Consider the following 22639-nt stretch of genomic DNA (forward strand, 5'->3'; position numbering starts at 1 on the left):
AAGAGAACTGCTCATTTATGAATTTTTGAAGGTGATGACATGTGACATATATCTGATACGGGAGAATGAATTTAATATCCATAATTGTCAACATTCATGTTTCATTCTCATACTTGGTAATATTATACTGACATTACAGAAGAGTGGTATAGAACCTGCTGTAATGTAGCAGATTTTTTAATGGCTTTCATTTTATTTAATTAATCAGCATTTTGTGGCTTTCATCTTACATTATTTTTATTAAAGTATAATTGGCATATGACATATTAGTTTTAGATTATACCATAATAATTTAATATTTACATCCATTGTAAAATGACCACCATAATAAGTCTAAATGCCATCTGTCACCATATATAATTACAAATGTTTTTTTTAGATGAGAATTTTCAAGATCTACTCTCTTAGCAACTTTCAAATATACAATACAATATTATTGACTATAGTCACCATGCTATGCATTCGACCACCCATAACTTGTTTTAGTTGGAGGTTTGTACCTCTTGATCCTTTTCAGTCATTTTGCCCAATTCCTATCCTCCTCTTTTCTGGAAATCACCAATCTGTTCCTTGTATCTATGGGTTTTGTTTTTGTTTGTTAATTTGTTTTGTTTTTCCGATTTCACATATAAGTAAAATCATATTATATTTGTCTTTTGCTACACAGCTTATTTCACTAAGCATAATATCCTCAAGATACATCCATATTGTCACAAATGGCAAGTTTCATTCTCTTTTATGGCTGAGTGGTATTCCATATATCACATATACACAATATCTTCTGTATCCAATGATCCACAAATAAACATTTAGGTTATTTTCATATCCAAGCTATTATAGGTAATGCTGTAATGAATATGGGAATACATATATCTTTTCAAATGAGTTTTCATTTTCTTTGGATAAATATCCAGCAGTGGAATTGATGGATCATATGTTAGTTCAACTTTATGAAGAACCTCTATACTGTCTTTTTAGTGGCTGCATGAATTTACATTCTCATCAACAGCGCATCCCTTCTCTCTATGTCCTTGCCAGTTTGTTATTTTTTTTGATACTAGCCATTCTGACAGGCATAAGATGATATCTCATTGTGGTTTTGATTTGCATTTTCCTGATGGTTAGTGATATTGAGCCTTTCTTCAACATTAGCTATTGTTGACTGTTAGCTATTGTTGGCTATTTGCCTGTTGGCTATTGTTGGCTATTTGTATGTCTTTTTTGAAAAATGTCTAGTTAGATCTTCTGCGCATTTTAAAATTTGATTGTTTTTGTTATTAAGTTGTATGAGTTCCTTATATATTTTAGATATTACCTCATTATTGGATATGTGACATATATTGTAAATATCTTCTCCCATTCAGTAGGTAGCTTTTCATTTAGTTTCGATGGTTTCCTTTACTGTGCAGAAGCTTTTTTAGTTTGATATAGTGCCTTCTTTTTTTTTTTTTTTGGTTCTGTTGTCCTTGGAGGCAGGTCCAAAAAATCATTGCCAAGACTGATGTCAAAGAGCTTAATGTCTATGTTTTCTTCTAAGAATTTAATGGTTTCAGGCCTTGCATACAAGTCTTTAATCTATTTTGAGTTACTTTTTGTGTATGGTGTAATGTAGTGGTCCAGTTTCATTCTTTTGAATATAGCTGTCATTTTTCCAACACCACTTATTGAAGAGATACTATCACATATTGTCTCTTTCTTCATAAACTAATTGATCATATATTAATAAGTTTATTTCTGGTATCCCTATTCTGCTCCATTGATCTATGTGTATGTTTTTATTCCAGTACCACACTGTTTTAATTATAGCTTTGTAATATAGTTTGAAATCAGGATGTGTGATACTTCCAGCTTTGTTCTTTCTCAGTATCACTTTGGCTGTTCAGGATATTTTATGATGCTGCATGAATTTTTTAATTGTTTTTTTCTATTTCTGTGAAAAATGTCATTGAAATTTTGATAGGGATTGTATTGAATCTATAGATTACTTTGGGTAATATGTACATTTTAGCAACATTAGTTCTTCCAATCTTGAGTAAAAATATCTTTCCATTTATTTGTTTCATTGGTTTATCATACAGTTTCCAGTGTATAGGTCTTTCACCTTTTTGGTAAAATTTATACTTAGGTACTTTATTCTTTTTGATATAATTGTAAATGAAATTGTTTCTCAATATCTCTGTAGTTATCAGTATATAAAAATGTGACAAATTTTTGTATATTGATTTTGTACCTTACAACTGTACTGATATTTTCTAGCATTTTTTTGAAGTAGTCTTTGGAGTTTTATATCTATACATGCATGTTGTCTGCAAATAGTGATAGTTTTAGTTCTTCCTTTCCAATTGGGACGTCTATTTTTACCTACATAATTACTCTGGTTAGAACTTTCAATACAGTGTTGGATGAAAGTGGTGAAAGTGGACATTCTTGTCTTGTTCCTGATCCTAGAGGAAAAGCTTTAAGTTTTTCACCATTGACTTTGATATTAGCTGTGGGTTTCTGTTATTAGCTTTTTATTTCATGTATCTCATATGCCCTTATTATGTACAGTTATGTTCCTTCTATACCCAGTTTGTTGAGAGTTTTTATAAACAGATGTTGAATTTTCTTAAATGATTTTTCTGTATCCATTGAGATGATCATGATTTTTATCTTTCATTTTGTTAATGTGGTACATCACATTGATTGATTGATTGATTGATTGATTGATGGATTTTTAACCATCCTTGTATTCCTGGAGTAAATCCCACTTGATCATGTGGTATGATCCTTTTAAAGCATTTCTCTCTTTAGGTCTGTTAATATTTGCTTTATGCATTTAACTGTTTTTATGATGGGTGCATAAATATTTACAAATGGTATATCTTCTTGTTGGATTGTCACCTTTATCATTATGCAATGCACATCTTTATCTTTTATTATAGTCTTTGTCTCAATGCCTATTTTTTCTGATATAGGTATAGCTATCCCAGCTTTTGATTTTCATTACATAGAATATCTTTTTCCATTCCTTCACTTTCAGTGTGTGTATGACCTTACATTAAAGTAAGTCTCCTTAGGCAGCTGATAGATGGGCCTGTTTTTTTTTTTTTTTAATCCATTTTGCTAGTCTGTCTTTTAATTAGAGAATTTAGTCCATTTATATTTATATCCTTCAAATCACTGATTTTCCTCCTTCTTTTCACCTAGTTTTCTGTTAAACCCCTGTAGTGTATTTTTCAGTTCAGCTATTGCATTCTTCAGCTTTGTAACTTATTTTTGGTACTCTTTTATATTTTATTTCTCTTTTTGAAGTTCTCACTGCATTTATCCATTCTTCTCCCAAGTTTGGTGAACATCTTAATGACCATCACTTTGAACTCTTTATCAGGTAAATTACTTATATCCATTTCATTAAGGATTTTTCCTGAGGTCTTATCTTGTTTTTCATTTGGAACATATCCCCCAGTTTCCTCATTTTCTTGACTCTCTGTATTTGTTTTGATTTTTAGTAAAACAGCTATCTCCTTCAGGTCTAAAAGAGGGGATTGTATAGGAGATGAGACTTACTTTAACCTCTGCCCTAGCTCTTCATTGTCTCTCAAACCTTTGTGATTGTCTAAGCAGCTTGATTTAGGTTTGAAAGGTCCTAATCATTGAGAGTGTGTTAAGATCCGTGAGTGTTATGGAGGGAGAGATCCAGTCAGCACCTAGTTTCAGGGTCATTGAAAGTTAGTCCCTGAGGCAGCAGCTTTTAAGTTATGCAAATATATACAGTTCTGTGGAACCACAGTTGTAAATTCTGCTGGCCACCAGACTAGGCAATCTGGAGTTGTCCCCTTCAGAACATTTGCAAAAATTGGGGTTCTAGACAAGTTTCTTTTTGTAAGGTATCAGTGAGCTATAGCAAGGCCAATGGATATGTACTCCAAGAGCATTTCTGTGGCCTCTTGATGGTAAACCTGAAGCCTGCCCCTCAAGCTGAAGATCTTGCACAGTGGACCTTTTTCACAGGAAAACTGGGGATTGTCTGCTGTCTATGCAGTGATTGGGGAGTGGTAGCCTGCCAAGAACTGTCTTTCCAATTGTTTCAGACCTGTGGGGCCCAGAAATGTAATCCCTCAGCTACTAGAACCGGGTACTCAATGTGTGGGCTGTATAAGCTTGCCAGCTTTGGCAGGGGCATGGGAATCATGGCGGCAAGGGCACTTGTCTGTTGGCTTTGGTGGGACTGTGGGGTTGATATGAGGGCAGAATGTGACCACCAGCTTTAACAGGTCAGAGGGAGAGTGCAAAAATGGTGCCTTCCATCACCTCCATCCCTGCAGAGAGTCCCAACAGGCTCCTGAGTCTTTGGCAGATGCTTTAAGGTTAGCAAATGAATATCCTTCACATATGGATAGGTGCATTTCAAACTATTGCTTTTGCAATGGGTCCCAGGGTGAGTGAGTCTGTGTGCAAGCTCTTTGAGAATGGAATCTCTGTTCCCTACAGCCTTATGGTTCTCCTGGATGTAAGCCCCATTGGTTTTCAAAGCCAGATATTTTGGAGGTTCATCTTTACTGTGTAGATCCAAAGGACTAGAGTATGTGATGAGAGGCACAAACTCCTTGTGCCTCAGTGAGCAGCTTCATATTTGTGAGATCTCTTCAAATTATGGGTTGCCATACTAAGGGTGAGGATTTTGTTAAGACTGAGTCTCTGACTTTCCTATTCATCTTGACGTGGCCTTTTCTTTTCTTTTTTGAGACAGTGCATGCACATGCGTGAAAGAATGGGGGAGGAGCAGAGGGAAAGGGAGAAAGAATATTAAGCCAGTCAATGTGGAGCCTGATGTGGGGCTTCATCTCATGACTGGATCATGACCTGAGCTGAAATCAAGAGCTGGTTGCTCCCGACTGAGCCACCTAGTTGTCCCCTAATGTGACCTTTTCATCCTTTGTTATGGAGAAGCTGTTCAGCTAGTTTTTAGGTCTTTTTTCAGAGGGAACTGTTCCATATGTAGCTGTAGATTTGTTGTGTCTGTGGGACGGGGTGAGTTCAGGATCTTCCTGTGCTGCCCTCTTGAACCTTATCCAACAGATTTTTAAAGGAGTATATTCAAATTTCTATATGAGTAATGAATTAGAAATTGGCTTTGAGTTCAACTTGGTTGGCAGCTATTATTTGGTACATAGATCCCATGAGAGAGTAGAATGCATTTATATAATAGCTACTCTGAATTCTACATAGCACTACATGGTCATATTAAAGATAATTCTTAGGCTTTCCACCCATATCAAAAAATTTCTGAGGGTTTATTTTCACATTTATGTTGTAAGGCTGGAGCCTTACAGCACTACTGTGGAGAATGCAGAATTCAGGATAAAGTGGATGTGTTTTTGATCCTAACCAAGGGGATTTATTACTGGAAATACCAACAGGATCTCATTGTACCAAGGTTTTATTTATAATAGAGTCCCATGGCATGGATCCTGTGGATAGTATTACAAGATAGTTCCAGGTCTCTAGGATAAAGAAAGGCAATTACATATAAAAGAAAAGCAATCTCTTTTAAGTGGGGTGTTTGATTATACATAGTAATGTCTTAGGAAAGTTGATTGAGTTAAGATATCCTGAGCACTGTACTTGATAAATATTTGTTACACATTAACAACTTTGAGGTGTTTCAGGCCATATAGTACATTCAAAATTCTGTTTCTGAGAGAGCCAAGAGGGTGGTATTATAAGGCTTCCCAATTATTTTCTATGCTGCAATCTCAAAAGGTTAGCCTTTTACTTTAAAAACATATAACATTCACTCACTATTCATGACACAGCTATTGTTCATGAATCTGAGTTATTATTCATTTATATTTCATTTTATTTTTAGCCTTTAATACCTCTTGTTTTCATTAACTGGTGTGTAAAGTGCTATTTTATTTTATAGAACCTGACCCTATGTCATTCATTCAATATGGGATAATCCTGAAATTCTTTGAGCCTGATTTTCTTCATTTGAAATATAATAATAGTAATAATAATAGTTATTAGTCTAGTTTTAATAATAGTTTTATTCTCAAGATAGAATGAATTACAATAAAAAACAATTACCTAGCACATAGTAGATGCTATTTTGTTGTAGAATCTATTACCTTTATAGGTTATTTTCACGCTTTTATAAAATTCAGTTATGTTCTCTTTCAAATTTACTTTTTTGAGATTGATGAATCCCATTTCATCATAAGAAAAATTTTAGACATTCTCGATTTTAGTTACCTTTTCTTTTACCTTCTTTGAACTCTATATTGTCTTTCTTCAGGAATGGCATTGGAATTGTACCCGAGTTTAGATTTTTAATCAACTTATAATCAGCTTCTTCTAATTTTTTATTTTCATCCCAAAGGGAAAGTGAATTCTGGTAGAAATTAGAGGTAATGAAGAATTGCTGACTCATCATTTAACTGCTTCTCTTGCCATGTAAGATTTGGAGTGGGAAAGGAACAGTGTCTGTGATGGTTCATGGTTGTACCTTAATCATCAGCATTAGTCTATCCTGCATTGTGACAGATAAGCAAAAAGAGGTGAGAAATTGTTACCCTATTAACCTTTACATAATACCATTTTTTCTCCATGCCACTTTCATGCCTACATGTCCTTGAGAGTTTCTTATGGACTGCAGCAGGGTTTTCAAGAATTTCCACTCAAGTGGCAAATGAGAAGGGACTGAAAAGTCTTGAGGGCAAAAGATTTAACTATCCTCTTCAAATCTTATTTTGTATTTCTAAAATTCAACCTGACGGATGCGAGCGGAGCCAGGGTCCAGAGCAGAGGCCAAACCCAGGATCTGACAAGACGGCGGGGCTGCCCCGCAGGATTATCAAGGAAACCCAGCGTTTGCTGGCAGAACCAGTTCCTGGCATTAGAGCAGAACCAGATGAGAGCAACGCCCGTTATTTTCATGTGGTCATTGCTGGCCCCCAGGGTTCCCCCTTTGAGGGAGGGACTTTTAAACTGGAACTATTCCTTCCAGAAGAATGCCCGATGGCAGCCCCTAAAGTACGTTTCATGACCAAAATTTATCATCCTAATGTAGACAAGTTGGGAAGAATATGTTTAGATATTTTGAAAGATAAGTGGTCCCCAGCACTGCAGATCTGCACAGTTCTGCTATCGATCCAGGCTTTAAGTGCTCCCAACCCAGATGATCCGTTAGCAAATGATGAAGCGGAGCAGTGGAAGACCAACGACGCCCAAGCCATAGAAACAGCGAGAGCGTGGACTAGGCTATATGCCATGAATAATATTTAAAATCACACACACATCATCAAGTGTGCATCACTTCTCCTGTTCTGCCAAGACTTCTTCCTTTTTTGTTTGCATTTAATGGACACAGTCTTAGAAACATTACAGAATAAAAGCCCAGACATCTTCAGTCCTCTGGTGATTAAATGCACATTAGCAAATCCATGAATTGTCCTGATTCACTGTTGTAAAGCACGAGCAGAGGCTAGAAGCACCATCTGGATTGTGAAACGTTTAAAAGCAGTGGGCCCCCCCCCCCCAAAAAAAAGCAGTGGCCCCTCTCTGCTTTTATTCATTTCCCCCATCATGGCTTAAGTATAAAGCACTGTGAATGAAGGTAGTTGTCAGGGTTAGCTGCAGGGGTGTGGGTGTTTTTCTTTATTATTATTTTTGAGGGGGAGAGGTAGTTTTATTTTAATTTTATGGGCTCCTTTCCCCCTTTTTATGGTGATCTAATTGCATCGGTTAAAAGCAGCTAACCAGTTCTTTAGAATATGCTCTCTAGCCAAGTCTAACTTTATTTAGACGCTGTAGATGGACAAGCTTGATTGTTTGAACCAAAATGGGAACATTAAACAAACATCACAGCCCTCACTAATAACATTGTGACTTTGCTGTCAAGTGTAGAATCCTTCCTTCAAGAAAAAGCTTGTGACCATTTTGTATGGCTTGTCTGGAAACTTCTGTAAATCTTATGTTTTAGTAAAATATTTTTGTAATTCTAAAAAAAAAATTAAAAAATAAAATTCAACCTGTCATTCTTTTCTACATACTGTTTATATTTGAATATTTAAATAATTTAAAATACTTCCTGATTAAATAGCCTGACATGTCATTCCAAATCTTGAAGAAATTTTGATGTCTACAAGGTGTGCCATACTAGTCCTATGCATCCGAGCATCCCTGGCACCACCATATTTTCCTGGAGATATGAGTACCCTGGCTTGAGAAGTCAGATCAAGTTCCGACTCTTGTATTGGAATTTCATGATACTCTGCAATCCATCCTTAACTCTCTTCGACAGTCTGTCTTTCATAAATTCGCTATACAAATGTGATATTACAGCAACACCGTTGAACTTATTCTCACACAGACTCGTTTCTCCTGCTTTCCCATCTTTGTTTACAACTTACTTCCTTATCAATAACTTCTTCCCTGCTTTCCTCTCTGCCTATAAGAAGTTGATTAATTTTTAATATCAATTTCATACTCATCTTTTCTTTAAATACTTTTAAACTTGAAACAGTCTTTTCCATGACTGATTTCTCATAATTTACCAATAAGTTGCACTATGGTTTTTAAATACTTATTATTTGTTTTGAACAAAATTCTGTTCCATATCCTGCTCCTTCTTTCAAAGCTTTGTGTTTAGCAGTGACGAAGACTTTCTTTTTGACCAAATTTTAGTCTGGCTCCTTGGAGCCCACTTGTCAGCTAGGTCTCATTCTCGGTCTCATCCATCTTTAGCCTACCTAGTCTAGTGGTAGCAATAATTCTGCTAAGTCAGTTTATTGAGAATCTGCTAATCCTTGATATCTGATCATTGTGGCCTGTCCTCAGCAAGAAACCTGTGAAGTGGGTTTGGCAAGAATTCCTCTACATTTAATGTCTTCTCTTCATATTTTTCATTCATTGGCTCCCTCACTCTGTTTGTTGACTATATAAATCCCAGCTGTCTTTGTGGTATTGAGTTGAGTCCCAGTCTCTTTCCCCTATTGTGGTTGTCTTGACATCTATCACACTAGTCCCCAATAAAGTCTTCCTTACCATTTTAAAGTGTTCAAATCTTTTTTTTTTTTAATAACAGGAAGTGCTAATCAAGTTAACCTACATCCTGGACTATAAGGTATGGTATAACATAATTCAACCGGTCAATATTTTTTAACTGCAGTTTTCTTAATGGAGTTATATGGGTATGAGCCCTAAGCTGCTTAGGACCATTTCCTGCTATCACCAGATGAAGAAGCTGACATCAGACAATGAATATCATACAGACAGAAACAGAATCCAAGTTTAGTTGCCTTTAAGTCCTTCTTTATAGTCATCCTTAAAATCAGCTCTCCTGGTGCCCTTCCTAGTTGTGAAAGCAAATAATTTCTCTTCCTTCTTTCCTTCCTTTCATTGCCTTTCTTTCTTTTTTCTTTCTTTCCTCCTCTCTTCCTTTTTTCTTTCTTCTTTCTTTCTTTTGCTTTACATTCAACGAGATTTCAGATTCTTAAAGCTAAACTGTCCTGACTGATATATTTACTCATACAGTACTTTTCACCTATTCTATTACTAATTTGTAATCTTAATTTCTCAATTATACTATGTATAATTATATACCTTGTATAACTCCACAAAACATAGGCTTTTAATATTTACTGACTTTTCTCATTTTTTTTATGTTCTTGAAAAGTCAAGAATTACAATTTGTCAATTTTTAGAAGTTCTATGTTCTAAATAGTAAATTATTATTTAATAAAATGTATAAAATAAATAAATTTATTATTTAAAACATAGAACATATGGATTAATATGAAGGTAAACTTGTCTATAATTTCAATATGCAGAGGTGACCCATGAATAATCAATATATATCCATCTGTCATTTCCCATGGGATCATAATATAAATATTACTTTGTTTTATTTTCATTTTATTTTTTTCTCAACAATATATTGTGAACCTCATTCCATGACTTAATAGCATCATTTTATCATATAAAGACACTGGAGTTTAATATACTAAAAATATATTTTAAAATCTCCTATTTTAAGGCATCTAGATTACTTCCAAAGATTCCCTATGTTTAACACAAACAAACCAAAAATGGCTCAGATTTTTAAGTATTCTTTTTTACATGTTTCTCACATGCTTCACCATTTCCTGAGGAGATATATACATTTAAAAAAACTTTTGGTGCCTATTGCCAAAGAATCTTTCAGAAATATGGTATAAATATGTACATAAAGTAGTGAATTAACAGCCTTAATTTTTTTCTCAAATTGTATCTAAAAATTCTAGCTTTGTTGTTTTTAGCTTCTAGTGCATTGTGTATGGGGATAAATTTTTTTTTATTTATTTAACTTTTTCTTTGTTCAATTCTTATCCTTTATTTACAAAATTTTATTGATCTCAATTTTCTATTGTGATTGCTGTCTTTTCTTACTGATGCATTAGAACTATTAACATATTAAGGAGGTTAGAGTTTATCACTGAGGATGGTTATAATCATTATAACCATCTTTTTCTTTTATACATTAAGAAATTTTGTTCAGTTTTTTTGTTTGCATTTTAGTTTTTGGTAAGATATTTAGAAAAGCAGTCCATTTTTGATGCTTCACTCTTTTATTCCTGTTAAGGCTGGCCTGTTTGTATATTTTGGGTCTATGTATGTAGAACTTTGGATTATATATACGTATATGTATTTAAATAACTCTACTTTTTGAAAATTATGATCTGAGCACATTTTGCATTTTATATTTGTACTTATTTTATATCACATACAGAATATGTTATATATAAAGTTACATATTATATGTAAAAGGCATATAGTATATATAACTGTATTTTACAATTTTGCTTAATGGAATTTATGCCACGTTGTAGAAATTTGACCATAACTTTAAACTTGGAAAAGGTCAGAAGTCAAGGTTAACAAGTAGAAAATTAATATAACACTAAAATGTTAAGAATGTCCTGTAGAATGCAATTCTAGACATTTGTTACAATGGATCAATTTTTCATTAAATTCTTTAAATGATTTCAATACTTTCTTGGTACAAAACCAACTGCCCTTCTTAATATTTGCCAGAAGATGGCGCTATATTAATAAACTAAGATCTCTATACTTCGGGAATTGCAGATAAATTTTGTCAAAGTATTAAAAATAAAAAGAATCCTAGGGCTTGACAAATAAATCTCTAATGATATGCTCACCTTATCCTTAATGTCTGTATCTTAAATGAAAAGTTTTCTATGTGTTTGGAGGGGAGGGCTTAACCATATTTTACTCAGTGAAATTTTTTTTTTTTTTTTTTACATTTCCACTCTTCTTTCTTTTCAAGTTATAAGATACATTTGGGTATTAAAAGGCAACTAATTGCGGATTTAAAACTAAAATTATAGAATAGATTTGAAATCATGTGAAATCTTGTGCTTACGGAACATATACCCCCCCACACAACTATTTCTGTGTTTAGATTGCAAAAAATTGACTGAAAGAAACCAAAGTCAAAGCTTAACAATTGTGATGACTCCATGAGACTAACCACAAAATAGAGCTTCTATATTTATATTTATTTACATTTAATAACAGTCCACTAAAATTTAGCTTAAGGGAATGTTTGCACTGTATTTTACTTATGTGAGGACTCTGTCATTCATCAGAGGTTCTGTAACAGAGCAAGCATTTCTTTAACCACTGCTTTCATTTAATGCCATTAAACATAGGTGTCTTTTTAAAGGGAGTTAATTAGTATAAATTGAAATACCTCAATATGTGCTAATAATGGAACCTTTGTTTAGGATAAAAGAAAATGAACCTTAATAAAACCCTTTCTTTCTGTATTGCTCTTGGCTCCAGAATTTTCTAATGAGTAGCAACGGGAGCTCAGCAACCACTATGTGGTTTCTTAACCTGACAGTAATTGTGTCTAATAAGTAGTCCAGAGTATTCAGCAGAAGTTCTATTGAGGTATTCAGTATTACCTAGCTAATTCATACTATGGACTGGGAAACAAATTGTATGCATTAAGATTGTCCATGAGGCCCTGGTTCAGGAGAAAGATCTATGGAGATAATGTAAAACTTTATTAATGAGCACAAATAGTATCAGTAATTGTTTTATTTTGTTGTGTCTTTGGTATGTGCCTTCTGAATCCACATAAATACATAGATCAATGATGTCTCACTCTTCTTTATAATATGTAGCTCAATAATTATCTACTAACTATACTGAGTTCCTTCTATGGGCAGAGTGTCTTCAAAGTGTTCAGAACTGAAAGGGACATTAAAAAAGAAATAAAATCAATGATTTTTGGTAACAGTCATTTAATTAGGGAGATAGAAAAACATATTCATGCAGAAAATAGTAAGAAAAAGTTTATAGTATTAGGTAATATAGTGTAAAATGATTGTGGGATTAATTAGTGCCTTTCTTGATTTTTGACTAATGCTTTTATTAGACTCTGAAGAAAAAGTCTAAATATATTGTTTCATGCTCATCATAGTCCTACTATATAGATATTACCATCTTCTCTTCTTGATAAATGAAGAAGCTAAGTCCTATAGAGGTTGACTGATTTTCCCACTCATATAGTTAATAGGCCATGGGACAGGATGTGGACTCATCTGCTCCATGTCCAGAGCCTGAGCTCTCTCCAACATGCCAAACCCTTTCAGCATACTCCTGGCACCCAGCTTAGCCCCACACTCATTTTGTCTGCTTTCTAATGTGAAATTTTAGGTCACCTGTCTTAACTCTCTTCAAATAAAAATCCCACAGAAGATTTTTTGGAGTCAGAGTTGAGATTGATTTCTGTGATTCATTTGTCACTGTGAAAAGAGATTAGAGCTGAAAGAAAAGTGACTCATATGATGGCTCATGTTCACTGCTGCATGACTGGCAGCTTCTAGAACAGAAAAACAGACTTTTCCTTTCCTTTGGGGGTAAGCAACACAAGGACATTTCATTCAGTCAAGCTGATGACAATTTTGCTTTAAATTGGATACCCTAATTCTCCCAGGATCACTGTATAGTAATATTCCTGTGTCCATAAAATTTCAAGATAATCCTTTCCAAAGGGAAATTCGTTCTCCTTTTGCAACTGTTTACATTGTTTGCTTCTCTTAATAATTGTCACAATTATCTTACATATTTAGGCCTTTAGCAAAGAGAAGTTGCTTTCTGGGAAAGCTCTGGAAGCAGAACAGTTAAATATTTTTTAATGTGAGTTGTCCTATTCCCTCTCAACCTACTACTTAGATCAGTTTGTTCTAAATTGTCCTCGGAATGTATGTGTCCTTTGAAACTCTTTAGAATTTATTACTATGCTAACTGAAAAAAAAAAAGAGGACTGCCCAAGTGGCTCAGTTGGTTAAACATCTGCCTTCAGTTCAGGTCATGATCCCAGGGTCCCTGTTCAGCAGAGAGTCTACTTCTCCCTCTCCCTTTGCCCCTCCACCCCTCTCTGCTGTCCCTCTCTCTCAAATAAATAAAAAAAATCTTTTTTAAAAAAGGATATATCTTTCCTAGAAAGTGTTTTCCCTTATTTGCACTTGGATTACTGACTTTGATTCCTGGTTCTTAGTAAATGGATCCCTAAACAGTCTGGGGGAGTAATTCATGATTACCCTAGAATTTCATCTCTAAGTCGTTGATAAAACTATTTATTAATCAAGCTTGAGTCAACAGTGCTAAGGCTTTGTGAATTAGGAATAAATCTGTACTAGAAGACAGTGTCATAGAGACATTGAAATAAGCCCTTAGAGTCAGAAAATCCTGAGCAGGAATTGCAGTGAGAGCTCAGATAAGTTACTTAAATTCCCTCAGCTTCGATTTCTTCTGACTTGATTCTTCAAAGACTTCTTATAAAAATTAAATGAAATTACATGTGCATGTGTACTATATTGTTATATATACATATATTATTATATTTATTTATTTTTAAAGATTTTATTTATTTGAGAGAGAGAGTGAGCAAGAGAGAGAGAGCATGAGTGGGAAGAAGGGCAGAGGGAGAGGGAGAAGCTGACTCCCCACTGAGCAAGGAGCCTGACTTGGGGCTCAATCTCAGGACCCCAGGATCATGACCTGATTTAAAGGCAGATGCTAAACTGACTGAGCCACCCACATGCCCCTATGTACTTTCATTATTTAGCACACTACCTGACACTTAGTAAGTCCTTAAGTGATAATTTAAATTACTGTATCTTGCTTTTTTCTTTCATGGTTTTTAAGTCCTTATTCACAAACCAGACATTTTTTCTCTACTCCTTCTACCAAAGATGCATTCAGATTCTTAATTTCAGAGAGAATGACAATAGTCTATTGCCACAATAATTCTCTATAACAAGCAAGTAAAATCCTATTGACATACAACAATAAACACTTGCTTTTGCTTACAAGTCCATGGTTTGGTGTTTTTGTTGATCTGGGCAAGGCTGTGCCCATTTCCACTATGTCTGTGGACCTCAGCAAATCAGCTGGTGGCTAGCTTATTTAGGATTTTCTCAGCTGACTTATCTACTCTCTGATCCAAATGACCTCTCATCCTCCAGCAGACCAGGAGCTGGTTTGGGCTGGTTCTTTTCCAAGAAGCAGCATGAGGAGATATGTAAGATTATTAAGGTCTAGGCTTGGAACTGGCACACCATCACCTCTGCTGTATTCTTCTGTCCATAGTGTCTACCTTCTAAAAAAGGAGATGCAAAATTATAGGGCAAAGGATGTGGATTTATGAAAAGGCAAAGAATGGGGTTTATTTTCACAATTAACTTACCATAAAGATAAGGTGGCTAAGAACAAAAGAGACTTCAAAAAGTTACTAATCTGTTTTTGACAATTTTTGTATGTGTTGCTTTCAACTTCTTATGATTTTCATCTTCACAGCTGACATCAGTGCAGAATACTATTTTATGCAAATAATAATAATAATAACTAACCATTATTGACTCTATACTAAGTGCTAGGCACATTGGTATTTTATATTCCCTTTTTAATTTAAATTTCACAACTACCCTTCAAGGAAGATATTGTTATTTTATTATTATATCTCTATTTTGGAAGATAGCAAATCTTAGAGAAATAAATAATTTTATTTATGGTCAGGATGCTAATAAGCAGCAGAGCCAGAGTCTGAATTCAGGTTGGTTGGAGTATAGAATTTGCATTGCAATACTCCTTTCTCCTCTCTTCCATCAATCCTATTTATTGACTCTTGAATGCATTAGCCAAAATAAAGAAACAAATGCTGAACAGTTAGGTGATTTTTACTTCGTTTTAAATACAAATGAATTAATTCATGCCAGAAGCTATGGTTTTGGGACATACCTCTTTTATATATAAGTATTACAAGAGACAAACTAGAGAATACCTTGGAGGCCCTCTTTTCATCTTCAGTGTAGCTGAACTTAACACTTTCAGAGCCTATATTCTAATTGGTAGCCATGTTCTTGTAGCAGAATGAACCAATTAACTAAGTTTCCATCCAGCTTCTTGCTAAAATGTCAGGACTAAAACAGGATTCATTTAAAGGCATATAATAATAAATGGGGTCCATCTAAAACAAGACACCCTAGGCTGTATTCCTAGTTAGAAGATTGAAATGATCTCTATCCCAGAATGTAACATGTTCTCAGTATTTGCATGGTTTTATTAGATGTTCTGATGTCTAATATCACCTGAGTCACTGAGACATTTTTTGGAAAGTTTTCTGCTACATGAAATAACCTTCACATAGATTAAAACTAATTGGCTTGGATGCATATAAACTATACAAATTGGCAGGATAACTGTTAAACTAGATCTCTCCTAAACCTCAGAATCTCCCTTGGTTTCACTCTTTCTTTTGCTTCTGCCATTCCCCACTTCTGCCCCTTTCCCTGGACCAATTTTCCAATACATGTTTGTAAGTCTGTAGATGAAATCTTTTCCATTTTCCCTCTTTTTCCCATGATCCTGCTGCTGCCCTGGTCCTGACTCGTCATCTTTCTTTTGGAATGCAGAACAACCTTCTAACAGATTTTCTTATCTGTAGGGTCTTTTTCATCCACACCAATTCCGGTTAACATTTCAAGATAAATATCCCCAAATCATTTTAACATAGCCTTAAATACTCTTATTATCAATCTCTCTCATCTCTCTAGAATTGTCTTTCAGATTATTGGATGTGTTGGAGACATCTGTGTATTTGATGGAAAAATCTCCATCTCTCTCCAATCATTTTTAAGTGAGAATTGGACAGGGTTGGGATGTAGAACTAGGAAAGAGAAGTATGGCCTGACATGTCATTCTAATAATCTGTACAGGGTACCGACTGCCACTGACAATTCTGATCAGGTGTACAGGGTACTGATGAGGGGATCAGATGGCTACTTTAGGTCAGGGAAGCTGGAGACTAAATCCAGGGGAATAGGTTAACATTTGGAAGGCAAGGACCAGAAAATGTAGTTCTATGAAGGAACCATGCAATGGTCTGGGTTGGGGTCCACTTGAGAGGCACTAGGGAGATGGTACCAAAGCTGAGCTCTCCAAAACCCATTAAAAACTATGCTATAGAATGTTAAATAACATGAGGGAAATAAGATCATCATGTTTTATTATGAACATAACAGCATATTAAACAACTGTGTTTTTGTAAAAAATGCAATGTATATGTGTATACATGAAGGATCCTGTTAGGCTATACACAAAAATGCTCTTAGTGATTATCATTGAGGGTGAGATTACTAAAGTTATTTATTTTCTTTGTGTTCTTATACTTTAAGACATTCTTTAATGTTGATTTTACAATCAGAATAAAACCTATACATTTTATTTTTTAAAGTATTAACTAATATGCTTTATATTTACTTTTATTAATGAAATATGAAATTTTTTCTTTTTGTGCTTATCTAGGGATGATTTATATGAGGTCTATATTATTTTAAAATATATCTATATATTGCTAGTATTTATGTGAATAAAGTCACTATTAACACAATACATTTTAGCAGTATTAACATATGACATTTATTTAAATAGTAACATCAAGTTGGGAATTCTTCACAGAAAAACAAAGATATGGCAAGGAAAAAGAGGCTACAAAGGAAGTCATAATCACTCTGCTGAGGGCTTCTTAAGCTAACCTCCCAAGTCTTCCATCAATATCTGAAAAATCAATCTTTTTCTCTCAGATTTCTTCCCTGTCTTAAAGCTAAGACTAGCTTTAAACTGGATGAGTTTGGAGGTTTGGGAGGATTACCTTATCAGGATAGGTTTATCTAGTTGGTGATATGTGAAATTTTGCAAAAATATATTGGTAAACTTACAATTCTGAAAATAGATAGAAATGTTTGATGTTTATTAACTTAATGAGAGGTTACTTAACTCTGTTTATGCTATTAAGATATTCATACAGGTAAATTTTCTGAAATAAGTGCAGTCATTTGCAGTACATTCTATTCAGTGGTCATTTTCTATGCCTCTAGAGAAGCTGTATAAACCAGAAAACAATAGCAATGTAATTTTATCAGGTTGTGATATAGTTTCATCCATAGGTGCATCAGGCTTTGAAACAAGGTCCAATCTGATCTTGCATGGAGTGCACACTTACTTGCAGCACTGCTTTTGGGGGTTTATAAAAGGAATCTGGAGGTCAGAATGTAAAATTTAGAAGCAGCAAGACAAAGCACTGTAGCTGAGGATGCTATTCAGCATTACCTTCAGTTAAGAAAGTTTCAAGATAACTATCAGATATGCAAAGCTATAGAAACCACAGCTACTGATGATACCTTCATATCAAAATATTTTCAAATAGATTTGAGATCCAAGCCTATATTTCTTTGAAATTCTATCTGATTTAAATTACTCTTTTGAATAGGACTTTTTTTAAAAAGGAGGCCAAAGTAATGGATGTAAAACTCTAACCAGGTTAAACTAAGATATAACTGAATATTATTATGAAATTGAAGTAAAAATACTGATTTGGTACTTAAGAAGACTTTATTAATTTCTGGTAGTATCTTATCACCCCTGGTAACATACCACAATAAAGTAATCATACATGTAATTATGCTAAATACATAAAATGCTGGGTAAGTTCACTTATTTGTTATTTTTCAATATCAAAACACAAATAAAAGAAAATAAAATATGTTTTATTTTAAATATATCAAAGAATATAGTTAATTTTTCTGGAATTTCTTTGAAAATTCCATCATTGAAGTGCTATAAATAGGGAAATATTTTTTAAATTTTTATTTATTTATGATAGTCACACAGAGACAGAGAGAGAGGCAGAGACACACACAGGCAGAGGGAGAAGCAGGCTCCATGCACCAGGAGCCCGACGTGGGATTCAATCCCGGGTCTCCAGGATCGCGCCCTGGGCCAAAGGCGGGCGCCAAACCGCTGCGCCACCCAGGGATCCCTAAATAGGGAAATAATTATGGGTATTTAAACAGATTTTTATGATTAAAATACAGATATTTTTACATTTTATTATAAATGAACATAGTTCTCTAGATATCTGACCCACCGAAGACATTATGCCATGATAGTCAAATAAGTCTTTAAGCTAATAAAAAATAATAAAATCTTTGTTCTTACCCACAAGGTGAGATCCAGTAAACCTTCCCAAACTTCTCAAGATCAAGATATTTTATTATTCCTTGAAGAAGGAAATTATGAACTTCCAGTTTCCTCTTTATCTGGGTGAGTGGCTATTTAATGGAGTCAAAAATTGCAGTGGACTCTAATCAAATGATACAAATTGCTGAAGATTTCATAATGGGGGTCAGAAGTCCTATCACATTCATTTTCCTTTTTGAGCTATTATATTATATTAGTCTTAATACTTAGTGTCCTGCTAACATGAGCAAAAATCTGTGAGATGAGTATGCTTCCTGTAGAGCTGGGCTTAGATAAGCCTTATGGCAGGCAGTCCCCTCCATTATTTCAGAGCCTGCTCTACCAAATCAGATGGTCAGCTTTGGCCTTTGCTGTCCATGCTGCTTTCCTGGGCTCTTAGTTCATGTCATGTTTCAATATAATTCGATAAACATTGCCATATTATGTCACCTATCATTCAAATAAAATGTAATCTAATGAGCTATGTAGACCAATAGGACCTAATAAGTTGCCTATACAAACAGGAAAAGCTTCTAGATAATATTTCATATGTTACCTGGGAGTAAATGGACAAAATCCTTATTTCACTTGCATGATCTTTAATAATTATAATTTTGGAACTTTCAATCCAAACGGTAGACTATGAGGAAATATATTTTCATATATTCATCCATTTAACATATACACACATATATAGATATTAACATAGATACATAAATCTAAGACCTACTAGGTGTCAGGCATAGTGTTACTGTTAGAATGTGTTGGTGAACGAACACACTATTGGTTGTAGGAAATCCACTTTCTAAGGTGGTGGAGGCATTAATTAGGTAATATAATAATGAACATATACAAGTGGGAAAAGTGCAATGAAGAATAGCTTAGTGGTGCTATGAGAGGATATAATCGGGGATTGGACCTAATTAGTAATTTTGATAACTGAACCCAGATAAAAAATAATATATATATAGGTATTAACTAGGCAAAGAAGGGAGTGGGGTGAACACACTCCAAGCAAAGGCAACAGAAAAGGTGGAGTTTCCTTGAGGAATATGTATCTTAATAAGTCATCTCCACTTCTTGTTCTCTGAAAGTTAACGGCAGAGACCAGGGTGGTATTCTCTTTCCTTTACATCCCCCAGTTTTTCCACAAATGGTGCCAACTCTCAGCTTAGTTCTTGAGTCTATGCTGTAAGACTGAGGGACACAACAGAACAGAACAGAACAAAACAAAACAAAAAATTAGCCAAATTATTTGTTTAGTAACTAAGATAAGGAATTAAAAATATAATTTGCTAGCTTCTCTGAGTAAAGATCTTTAACAATTTAAATCCCTGTAATCTGTGGCTGATTATTATTTTTTTGATGCTTATTATTTCTAATGATTTAACAGTAAATCAATTAAATGATGCTTTATAGAAGACTTTTAAACTTATGAAGCAAAGATCCATTTAACCTATATGGAACTTAGATATTTATCAATAATATCATGATTAGCATAAATCTATGTGGATACTTAATATTGCTTTGACATTTTTCACATATCAATTTTTTTCACATATCAATTTTTTTGAATAAACAAGTTATAGAGAAAGCATAAAGAAAAAAGTTTGTAGACCTTTGGCCACAGAAATTTGTTAATTCTTTGGCAACATAGTTTGCTTTATCTGTCAAACACCTTTTCCCTTTTGAAATAATACAACTTTCCCAAACAGATAATAATGGTTATCCTTTCATGTAATACCTCCAATGTAGTTCAGCTCTATATCACAACTGGTGATTCTCCCAGAGTCTAGGTCAGGAAGCAGTGTATTTCAGAGTCTTGAAGAATAGGTAGATGCTGAAAAAAGAGAATCAGTAGTGACTCTTTAGGTAAGATAAGGAAGATAAGGGAAAGAAATAAGAAAAATAAAATAATATATCTGCTGTGGAAATCACTCTAATGGACAGACAGATGTAAATATATACACACATATATACATATATTCACATCTACCTGTCTACTAAAGTGATAAGCATATATACATGTACAATTATGTGTGTCTGTATATATAATTACAGTGAAAAATGACATGGAAGATTGTCAGTACTACCTATGTTATTGTTACTTGAAGATGAACTCATTATCAAGATCTGAAGATAAAAGTCATAAACACAAGTTTTTCTACCCCAGGCTCCAAGACTATGAGACTGTCTATTCCTTTTAGAAGAAACTTCAAATTAGACAACTAGTGTGTGGTTTAGTTCTGTGGTCCTAATGAGACAGTCACATAAAAGTCCTGGTCAACCAATCTTAAAGAACACTACATGTGATAATCACAGCCTAGGCCAGGTGGGGATTCTAAGTAAAGACTAAAAATGTGTTAGAATTATAGTAAATAGTTTAGGCATATATGCTACATGGGTCACAAATTTAGATGTCTTTAGGGCTAGCAAATAATGTAAATGCAGAAGTAGTATAGGACAATGATTGTCAAAATGCAGTCCTGGGAGCAGCTACATAAGCAGGGAATTCATAACTAAACGAATTCTTGGGCTTCACTGAAGACCTAGCAGATCAAAAAATTGAGGTGAGGCCAGCAAAATGTGTTTTAACAAGCTCTGCTGGTAATTCCGATTCATGCTCAAGTTTGAGAACAACCACTGTAGAATAATGGGGAATTGTGGATTATAGTGAATTTGAGAGTGAAAACCCTAAAGCATTCAAATCCAAGGTCAACAAACTGAGCTGATCAAAACAAAACACAAACACCATATAGAAGCAAAGAATTGAACCCATGGTACACCAATTTAAGAGTAAATAGTTGTAGGAGTAGTTAAGTTATAGCAGTGGTTATGAGGAAGAGTCAAATACATGTATACCACACACTGAAAAAGCTGCATTCTTTTTGGAATAAATATTCACATTTATAAATTATTAATATATAACATGTAGGAAACAAAAATTTTCAATGAGAATATATCTATAAATTTATAATCAAGATCAATGTGAGAATAATTCAATATTTGCTTCATGGAGGAGTAGTGTGAGAATGAAGTATTCTTATTATAATTAATACACTTAAATATGTGCAGCATGTAGCATAACAAAAGAATTCAGACAATTTACTTTGTCTGATTCTTCTATCCATGGATCATAGGTTAGAGTGCCATATATACTTGGAGCTCCCTTCACTACATGAAAAATTTATAAGAGAAAGGTTCTTGTTTGCCAAGTTTCTGTTGTATCCTATTTTCCAGATTCTTGGCACACTGTCAGTACTCAATAAATATTTGTTGAATAGATGAAAGTGAAGACAAGGTATTTAATTTTCCTGCCTACTCACATCTTTTTTCCCTGAAATTATTCTTCCATAGTCCTTACTGTGTATACTATGGGGCCTGTACTACCACCATTTCATCATGGCTGATGGACAGCATAACTGATGGGATCAAGATGAATTTGGGCATTTGCTTCTTTGTCCTGGAAATATGGAATTGGGATACAGAGACTTCATGAAACTGTATTTGGCATTTGAACTGGATAGTACTAGTTTGGCTATTTTCTTTCAATGGTCTTGAATCTTTCAATGGTCAAGTAATGATTGTCCACCTACTATACTTCAGTCAATAAAGCATGCTTAATTTATTGGGATGTGTAGATTGTTAAGATAATTATATAAATAACGTTAAGAAATTAGTGTTGTGAAGAAAATTAAAGCAAGGAAAAGTGAGAGATAGCAAAGGAGGGGTTTTATTTTAAATATGGCCTGAATCTATGTTAGTGCCATTAAATCAAAGACTTCATGAAATAAGAAGCAAATCTTGTGGATAGCTTGGAGAATAATGACCCAAGCAAGGAAAATAGCAAGCACAAAAGCCCAACAGCAAGAAGACCAGTTTGGCTGTACTATGCTGAGTGAGGTAGGAGATGAAACTAGAGAAAGAGTCAGGAGCCAAATCTTTGGGAGGATAAGCTCTATGGAATTTTTTCTAATGGCAATCTTAAATCTTTTATAAAAGTTTTAAGAAGGGGAGTGATTTATGTTGTCAAAGGATCTTTTTGAGTGGCAAACAGTGGAAA

General features: G+C 34.2%; 1 protein-coding gene and 1 long non-coding RNA gene across 2 annotated transcripts in view; both read left to right on the forward strand.

Moving 5' to 3' along the window:
* LOC140609187 (uncharacterized) overlaps nt 1-22146 on the forward strand; it is a 121913-nt gene extending 99767 nt beyond the window's left edge. Inside the window, exons 5-6 of the long non-coding RNA XR_012011128.1 lie at nt 18563-18660; nt 21934-22146. This is a non-coding gene — a long non-coding RNA (uncharacterized lncRNA). The remainder of the gene's footprint in view (nt 1-18562; nt 18661-21933) is intronic.
* Nucleotides 6592-7269, forward strand: LOC140608529 (ubiquitin-conjugating enzyme E2 N-like). Its single transcript, XM_072783266.1, has one exon. The coding sequence runs from the start codon at nt 6592-6594 to the stop codon at nt 7267-7269; it is 678 nt and encodes a 225-aa protein (XP_072639367.1).
* Nucleotides 22147-22639: the final 493 nt, after the last annotated feature.

This window comes from Canis lupus, chromosome 18, assembly GCF_048164855.1.
Source record: "Canis lupus baileyi chromosome 18, mCanLup2.hap1, whole genome shotgun sequence".
In the NCBI taxonomy this organism is placed as follows: domain Eukaryota; kingdom Metazoa; phylum Chordata; class Mammalia; order Carnivora; family Canidae; genus Canis; species Canis lupus.

Coding starts and splice junctions, on each gene's coding strand:
- LOC140608529 (XM_072783266.1), top strand. CDS start 6,592: ATGCCACTTTCATGCCTACATGTCCTTGAGAGTTTCTTATGGACTGCA.